Genomic DNA, 9,781 nt, shown 5'->3' on the forward strand with positions numbered 1-9,781 from the left:
ATATTCACCTTCCACGTTATGAACCACACTTACAAGCTGGCAAGTTACTACGGGGTGGCAAAACGGGCTCGGTCCGACATGGATAAAATCTGTCGTAAACTATGTTTGTGGAAAAGTCGTCACTTGTCTATGAGTGGGAGATTTCTATTTATCAAATATGTTTTGTTCTCAATTTTGGTCTATTTTTTTTTTCCTTCTTCAAGGCTCCGACGTGTATCATTTCTTTAATTAAATCTATTTTTAAAGGTTTTTTGTGGCGTGGGAATGAACAATCTAGGAAAATTAACTAGGTTAAATGGGATAAAGTTTGTCTTGCCAAGAAGAATGGAGGTTTAGGGGTGTGTCGGGTGAGTGTTTAATTTATCGAGTGGCGGAGCCGGTAATAATATTAGGCCCAAGTATAATTTTAATCTCAAATGCATAAATGTTTATTGGTTTAATGTTTTATAAAGCGGGAAATTGAAAGTTGAATTTATGCCCTCTACATGCTCAACCAAAAGCGAGACCACTGCGTCAATGCGCACTTAATGATATAAAAACAACATAACTATTATATGTATTAAAAGAACCTTTTGGTACACTGTTATCGTCTTCAACCTCATGCTCACCAAAACCTCAAATTTTTTCATTCTTGCACCAAAAAGGACATGTAAATATATAATTTTGCTTAGAATTTCATAAGGATTATGAATATACACTTAACTTTTATTAATTCTTACTCAAACATTCAAATTTTTAGATTAAAGTAAGAACCCTAAAAAAAAATTGGACTGGGCTGAGCCGGGGCATGTGCCCGGGCATGCTGGGCGGCAGATTCGCCCTTGAATTTATCTTTACTAGTTGAAGGCTTTTTGTAGGAATCTGAGGGTCTTTGGTTTAAAGTGTTGGCGGTAAAATATGGTATAAAAGATGGTCAGGTGGATGGTGGGGGTAGTTAGGGGGGTAAGAGGATAAAAAAAAATTAAATCGACAAACCAAATCAAACTGAACCAAAAATTAATTGATCTAGTTTGGTGCAGTAAAGAAAACAAAAACAAAACTAAATAATATGAATTAAGGGACAATCAAGTAAATACCGCTGAACATATTTTTGTCTATGATTAATAGTAGATACTAATTTACACGGTAATTTTTTTTCCCTAGTACGGCTCTCTCACATGCAGGGCCGGTTCTGAGATTTTGGAGGCCCCGGGACAAATAATAAAAATGGACAACTAATAAAAATACAATTTTTTTTAAAAAGAAATATTGATATAGTGTTTTTAATAAAAATTACAACTTAAATTTAGAAATTAATTCTTTATTAATATAATTTTCTTGAAAAAAATAAATAAAGTAGTCAAATTATTTATAAGTTATAGAGTTTTTTTTTTTTTAGAGTTATAGAGTGTTTTTATTTATAAAATAAACAATAATAGTTGTGTAAATTCATTATAGAAGTCTTAAATAAAAAAAAAAAACAAAACTGCCCCAAGGGGGAGTTGAACACAGAACCCTGAAGTCTTAAATAACAAGCAAGCGCGCGCGCCAACAAGCTAAGGAGTCTTTTGTGAAATTAGATGTCCGAACAAATACTTAACCTATATTTTAAATGATGGGTTTGAAGAAAAAAATTGAGGCCCAAACTTTTTTGAGGCCCTGGGCCGGAGGCCTGGTTGTCTTGACCCAAAACCCGACCTGCTCACATGATAACTCTAATATAATAAATCTTCACTTATATAAGTGAGACATGATTAAGTAACAAACTTAAATCTTTCTCCACATAGGAAAAGTGTCCAAATTCAACAAACTCAATCAGCAGGAATGTTGGAATATCCATAAATTAAAGTTGAACTCATAATTTTTTACATATTTATAGTAAGAGATAAAATTTTAATCACTAAATTACTTGACTACCCTAAATTTTCTACTATCACTTTTTTTTTTATTCAAGTAATTTCGTGTTACATATTTCTTTTTAAGATTTTTTTTAAGATCTCTTACATTGAATATATAAAAATTATGAGTTCAATTCAACTTTAAAACTCATTGATCCAATGACAATGAAAACAAACTATTTGTGTATGAAGATACAAATATTATTTTATGGTGTAAACATTGCACATGTTTATTTACTCAAAAAAAAATAAAAAAATCTTGTTAGCATGTGACAAGGAACTAAAAAGTTAAAAAAAAAAAAAAATTAAAATTGAATGCATAAATTTATATGTGATCTACTATTCCTTTTTCATGTGCTATAAGAAAAAAAATATTATTTTTTCATGTCCCAAATTATAAGAAAAATAATTAAAAATTTATCATTTTCAAGATATTAATTTTACTTATTATCATAAAATTAAACGTAAATTGTATTTAATTTATTCTATCTTCTTTTTTGCATAATCAATAATCAATAAAAATTCTTTTAACATATTTTCATCAAACTTATTTCAAAAAAAATATAAAAAATCATACTTCAAATTATTACATTTTATTTTTTTTTAATAAATATGAATATATGTTTTTTGTTTATAATATGGAACAGATAGAATAGTTTTTTTTTTTTTGATAAGCAAAGATTTGTATTAATAAGGAGTACAAGGGGTACTCAAACCCTTACAAATACAAATATAGATAACTTCTCATATACTATGAAGACAATAGAGAGGATAGAGTAGTATTTGATAAGAAAATTACTCAAACAAAAAATAAATTGAACATGTTATAAAAAATGAAAATGTTGCTAAAAAAATGAAATGAAAAAAGAATGATGATGGTGCTCTCTCTGATGATTCCGTTACGTCCCGATGAAATCAAGTGAAAAACAGATTTGCTGTCATTGGGAACAGACAAAGAATTTTACAGGGAAAAAAAAAGAACAAGGGTTTATTGGTCCTTTTTTTTTTGGTACGTGGGTTTATTGGTCCTTTGCCATAAAAAAAAAGGGGTTTATTGGTCCTATCCTATTGAAAATTGAAAAAATTAACGGGATCTTCATTACCACTACTAACCATCCCTTAACAAAAACGTTCCCTTGCCAAAACCGTCGAATTAATTATACCCTTCTTTAGTGCAATTAATTATTAATAATTAAAATCCGAGTATTCCCCCTCCCTTTTGCTTTTAATAATAAATTTAATTTAAGATTATGATTAGTATATATATTCGTTGTTCTTGTTAAAATTGCAAAATACATGCATCGAATTAAAAATCATTTAAATTCCACAAAACTTAAAAGAATTAGGGTTCGTTTAAATTTACTTATTTTTAAGCTTATGCGAAACAACTAATGCAAATAAATAAATTTTTATATATTATTATAAGATTTTTAAAGTAATTTATGATAAAATAACTTAAAAATAAAATACAATTTTTTGTCAATAAAATCTTATGAATTAACACAAAAATTTATTTATTTATATAAGCTATTTACATAAACTCAAAAAATAAGTTGAATTCAAACGAGGTCTTAGCTCTGTTTGATAAAAAGTTATAAACTTAAACGATACTTAAAATAGCATCTGAAAAAAAAAAAACTAAAAATTAATAAAAAAAAACCTTGTTACCAAATACTTTTAATTATATAAAACAAGCTTATAAACTAACCATAAGCTAACTTATTTGTAATATCAAACGTAACTTAATTGCGAGCTTTAGTTGTTAGCTTATGATGATATTCAATTTACATCCACAAACACATATAGTACTAATACCAGCACTAGTCACTATTACATTCACTTTCTTTCTCTCTCTATCCTTTTAGCTTCTCTTCATAACTTGATATTGCTCCATCCATTCTTTTCTCCAAAGTAGAAACAAAGTACTAACAACAACAATTTCCAACAACAATCATATCATCTCAAATGTACTACTACTTGTGACTCCACAGTCACTCATTTCTTTTACCAACACTTTCCTTTTACCACAAAATGCATTGATTATTATTATTACACAACACAATCTTCTTCTTCTTCTTCTTTTTATTTTTCCTTTTTCGTTTTCCTTACAACCCTAAAATGCGCCAATCACATCTCTCTAACCACATCAACAACTCCGACAAGCCACAACCGTCACCCACCGGCCGTAGTAGCCGTAGAGTTTCACCAATCGAAACTAAAAAAACCGTCAAAAATCTCTTACCAAACGGTGATTGTTACATGGGAAGTTTCTCCGGCAACGTACCGAACGGATCAGGGAAATATGCTTGGAAAGATGGATGTATCTACGAAGGAGAATGGAAAAGAGGAAAAGCTTCCGGTAGAGGAAATTTCTCATGGCCTTCTGGAGCTATCTATATAGGCGAGTTTAAATCGGGTCGAATGGAAGGTTCTGGAACTTTTACAGGATCTGACGGAGATGTTTACAGTGGTTCATGGTGTTCCGATAGAAAAAACGGTTACGGAAAAAAGCGTTACGTTAACGGTGATTATTATGAAGGTTGGTGGAAAAACAATATTCAAAATGGACATGGGAGATATGTTTGGAAGAACGGGAATGAGTATATTGGTGAATGGAAAAACGGCGTTATTAACGGAAGAGGAACGCTTATTTGGTCGAATGGGAATCGATATGAAGGTGAATGGGAAAATGGTGTAACGAAAGGGCAAGGTGTGTTTACTTGGCCTGATGGAAGTTGTTATGTTGGGAATTGGAATAATAGTGATGTGAAGATGAATTTATTGAATGGAACTTTTTATCCTGGTGATGATTTTGCTATAACAATGAGGAAAAAATCTTCTCTTGAAGTTGAAGGTGAAAACAATTTTAGGAAGATTTGTATTTGGGAATCTGATGGTGAAGCTGGTGATATAACTTGTGATATAGTTGATAATGTGTCGGTTTTGAGTAAGATTGGTAGTGAAACTGTTTCAGATTCACAAGAGATTAAGCAGCTTCAGTTTAATCGGAATCCTTGTTGTTTTGCTTCCGAGGTTAAGAGACCCGGTGAGACTATATCGAAAGGGCATAAGAATTATGATCTTATGCTTAATTTGCAATTGGGTATAAGGTAAAATTTAATTTTGCAACTTATGATTATGTTGTTTGTGATTTTGTACTAGTTCTTGATTCAAGGGGTTTTTTGTTTGTGTTTTTTTTTGTAGGCACTCTGTTGGAAAGGAAGCTTCTATATCGCGAGAGCTAAAAACGAGTGATTTTGATCCGAAGGAGAAGTTTTGGACTAGGTTTCCTTCTGAAGGGTCTAAGGTTACGCCGCCACATCAATCGATGGAGTTCCGTTGGAAGGATTACTGCCCTATGGTTTTTAGGTATAGCCTTTTTGTTTTTCACCTAGTTGTTGTTAGTTAATTTTAATTTCTTTTAGCACTCACCAATGTAACACTTAATCATAGGTTGTCGCAGAATCTATACCAATTGGGCTAGTTGTAGTTTCATACTTAGCATTTTTGGTTAGCCTAATGAGTAATCACATAATAAGGAGAATACTGTTTTTGTTTATTGCAAATTTATCAGCCATTTTTTGTGTTCAATTGTTGACTTGATTCGGTTTTAAATTTCAGACAATTGAGGAAACTATTTCAGGTGGATCCTGCCGAATACATGTTAGCTATATGCGGGAACTCTGCCCTCAGGGAGCTTTCATCCCCTGGCAAAAGTGGAAGTTTCTTCTACTTGACCCAAGATGACAGATTTATGATAAAGACAGTGAAAAAATCTGAAGTCAAGGTTTGTTTTTCACTCTTAAATTTGAAAACTTTTATCCTTGCTGGGTCAACCTAGAGTGCTACACATTTGTATTGCTGTTGGACATCTGTATTAACAGATGACTTTCTGACTTACTTTTAGGTACTTCTTCGGATGCTTCGAAGTTATTACCAACATGTTTCTCAGTACGAGAATTCGCTTGTGACAAAATTCTATGGGGTACATTGTGTCAAACCAATTGGAGGCCAGAAGGTATGCCTTTGAAGATACATTATGTTTGTTTCAAGTGATTGTCTCTAGGTTGCAGAAACTGAAAATTTGTTGTTATTGAAAATCAGACTCGGTTCATCGTGATGGGCAATCTTTTCTGCTCAGAATATCCAATCCATAGACGATTTGACTTGAAGGGATCCTCACATGGCCGCGCAACAGATAAAACTGAACAGGAGATTGATGAAACTACCACCCTCAAGGACTTGGATCTCAATTTTGTATTTCGCCTGCAAAGCAATTCGTACAAGGATCTCATCAAGTAAGTTGTTATTTGTGTTTTAGTTAGAATTTTCTGTGCCGCAACTTAGCAATGAAACATCGGGCATATCTGTTATATTAAACATGTCCTGATATTTTGTCCAGGCAAATTGAGCGGGATTGCGAGTTTTTGGAAGCTGAGGGGATTATGGATTATAGTCTTTTGGTCGGCATGCATTTTCGTGATGATAATACAGTTGACAAAATGGGACTGTCGCCGTTTCTTTTGCGCACTGGTATTGATTAATATTTCATTTTTGTTTATATTGTAGATGAGTTTAATGTAATAGTAACAGAACAAAGACTTAATATTATATTGTTTAATCTATTAGGCAAGCAGGACTCTTATCAGAGTGAAAAGTTTATGCGTGGTTGTCGCTTCCTTGAAGCAGAGCTACAGGACAGGGATCGAGTCAAATCTGGCCGGTATGTTATAATGTTTCTGGTTCTCTGAATTTAAATCCATGGAATAATTGGGGGTTTTTAACAATTGACACGACATACATAGTTTGAGTGCTTGTATTTAGTTCACATTTCTACCTAGTGAAAAAATTGACATGTATCATTGTCCGATGAAGTTATGAGATGCTGTAGACATGTTATGATTAAGTTATAGTTCTTTCATGTTATTTTAAATGCATAATCATTCATATTTTTATGTTGATGATTTATGTTGATGACATTCATCGAAATAATTGCAATTAGTTTGAATTATATTAGCAAGTAGGTGGGAATAATGTAGAGCATGAAACAATTGTTTGTGGGGCGGGGGCATTCACAGGTTGTGGTCCTAGTTTTTTTTCTAAGAATTTGACATTTTTTATTTATTTTTGTCTAGGTAGTCCCATAATTTCCTTGAGCTAATATTGTTTGCTTTACCTGGAAGATTTTTTCAAACCATCTCTTTTTATTGACAATCTGAATTTATCCTATACTCCAGCATTTATAAGTTAGTTGTGGTTGTTGGTTTTAAATGTGAATGCATAAATGTTAATCATATTTGTTAAATATAAATTTTGATGCATTAAGTGGGATTTTTTTCTTCTTCAGGAAATCCTTGATTAGATTAGGAGCTAATATGCCAGCAAGAGCAGAGCGCATGGCTCGGAGGAGTGATTTTGACCAGTACAGTAGTGGTGGAATCAGCCATTTTACTCCTTATGGCATTGGGGAGACCTATGATGTTGTTCTATATTTTGGTATTATAGACATTTTACAAGATTACGACATCAGCAAGAAGCTAGAGCATGCATACAAGTCCTTGCAGGTTGACCCTTCATCAATCTCAGCTGTTGATCCAAAGCTGTACTCCAAGAGGTTTCGCGATTTTGTGGGGAGAATATTCAGTGAAGACCGGTAGCAATGATTAGCAAGCAAAGGTGAAAATGTTATCATGATGGTTGAAGATGCTTGGATTGACTGAACGATATCCAGGGAATAAAAACCGGAAATTTATTCGGTTGTCGGAATCAGTGGGCATGCAATTGACTGTTCCATTAACAGGCTACGACACTGATAATCTAGCCCTCATGCTGGGTTTTTTTTGTGGCCAAATTTTGAAGGTTTTACCATATTGATGATTCATCGAAGGCTGGGTGATCTTTGTATATGGAAGATGGTGGAAATGATCTCTGCCTTATTTTTTTTCTTTCTTTCTTGTTTCTCCCATTGTTGGGTGTGCAGATTCTTTGGTGGCCACAAAGTAGGATTAAGATATTATTTACTAATGTAAAAAATGATAGTTAGGGGTGAAATGAAAATGCTTTCAGAGACCGGAATCCAAATGCTTGGATACTTTACTTGGTAATAAAGAAAGTGTACAGTTCTTATAAAAGCAATTGATAGCCAAAGTGTTTTTTTCCAAACAAACAAAAACTCTAGTTAATCTTATTTGTTGTTTGCTTGAATTAAACGCTTAATTGAGATACAAGTTTGGAGACATGATTTTTGGAATAGAGGGTTGTTGGTCTTTGGGATCATTTGTTGCTTAAATTAAATATGCTTAATTGAGATGCTCTTTGGAATGAAGGGTTGATGATGCTCTTTGGGATCTTCATGTGTCCAAATTTCCAAACAAATTACTAAAATAAGTGGCTCCATTATGCGTTGAATTTTAACATTAATTTTTAATATTAGTGGTAAAGCAACATCAATAATTTAAGGGGAGAGGGGGCCATTGCATTTGGTTTGGGTTAGCTTTTGCAGTGAAAGTGAGGGAGGGCATTGGTCTGTGATGTGTGTTATGAAAAGCAGAGAAAGCACGAGAAAGATTCGCTGTGGTGTTTCTTTGATTTTCTTATCAGTTTGTTTGTTTACTTTCTCTTGCTTTTAACTGTTTATATACTTGTACTTGTACTACACTTCAATTCATTTAACTTAAGCTCTGTAAATACTCACTTTTTTTATAACTTAAAAATCATTCTTGGGTAATCTTCCACCTGGTAAGATCTAATTAAAAAATTGACAGTATGATCACGCCGTTAATTTTGTTGTTAATGATTTAATTTAAGGGGATTTGAGAAACAGACATACTAGATGTCCTGTCATGTCATGAGCATTGGGAGTCTGGCTGGATGCGTCTCATTGTCAGTTTGTGGTCAAAGTCAGTGGCAGAGACAAAAAGATTATGCTTATTCATCTAGATCAGCATTTTAGTCTTCAAAGTCAATTTTCAAAATTGAAATCCTACCCTTTGCTGGAATTAATCTTTATCAAAAATCATTCTTTGGTAAAAATAACATAATATCTTATTCTTTGGTAAAAATCATTCTTTGGAGTAATTTTTTTTTTTTAGCAAATTGATGCAGTTAATTTACCAGCATCCATTCTTTGAGTAATAATTTATAGTTTATGATGGATGACGTACACTTATACTTTCTTCGGTCTGATTGTAAGAAAAATTCAATTTTTTAGATATATTGAAAGTTTGATGTATCTAATTTATGATTTTTAGCAATTTTTTTTTTGTTACAAAAAAAGAGCAGAGTCCAGATACATCAAATTTTAAATGTATCTGAAAAATGAATTTTTTCTTATACTCTCTCCGGTTCAATGTATCTAAAAAGTGGAAGTTTTCATATATTAAAGACCGGAGGGAGTACTTAGGGCCGAAGGGTGTACCGTAAGTAGAGCTGGGTATGCGGGCTAGCCCGCCCCGTTTAACCCGCCCCGCATAAGCCCGCATATTAAACGGGGCGAACAAGCCCGTCATCAAATATAAACGAGTTTTAAAATTAAGTCCGAGTTCGGTTCGCGTAAGCCCGCGGGTTAAACGGTTAACCCGCGGACTATTACAAAAAAAAAACTTTTTTCAAAAAGATAAACAAAATTAGTAAAATATTGATATAATAAAAGCTAAAAAAAAACTATATTATTAATAATTTTATGTTATAACTTGAACTAACAAATAAAAATAAATAAAGTTTGTGATATATCATTGAGTTTATCTATCTTCTCTTTAAAAATAATGCAACTAAAATTAAATTCAACTCGTTTTTATCGTAATTATTTCTCCACACATACTTCAAATCCATAAAATAAACTCAGATGATATTGAATAAGAACTTTAACTTGTTCAAAATATAAAAAAGAAATTTAATAATCCAAA

General features: G+C 32.4%; 1 protein-coding gene across 1 annotated transcript; it reads left to right on the forward strand.

Annotated features, from left to right (window-relative positions):
• The first annotated feature begins 3,610 nt into the window (after positions 1-3,610).
• On the forward strand, positions 3,611-8,008 carry LOC123896897 (phosphatidylinositol 4-phosphate 5-kinase 2-like). The gene is made up of 8 exons (XM_045947320.1): positions 3,611-4,987; positions 5,082-5,246; positions 5,499-5,664; positions 5,785-5,895; positions 5,982-6,175; positions 6,280-6,410; positions 6,507-6,600; positions 7,225-8,008. Exons 1-8 carry the CDS (start codon positions 3,996-3,998, stop codon positions 7,532-7,534), a joined length of 2,163 nt encoding a protein of 720 aa, XP_045803276.1. The 5' UTR covers positions 3,611-3,995; the 3' UTR covers positions 7,535-8,008.
• Positions 8,009-9,781: the final 1,773 nt, after the last annotated feature.

The sequence above is a fragment of the Trifolium pratense genome, linkage group LG7, assembly GCF_020283565.1.
Source record: "Trifolium pratense cultivar HEN17-A07 linkage group LG7, ARS_RC_1.1, whole genome shotgun sequence".
Classification (NCBI taxonomy): Eukaryota; Viridiplantae; Streptophyta; class Magnoliopsida; order Fabales; family Fabaceae; genus Trifolium; species Trifolium pratense.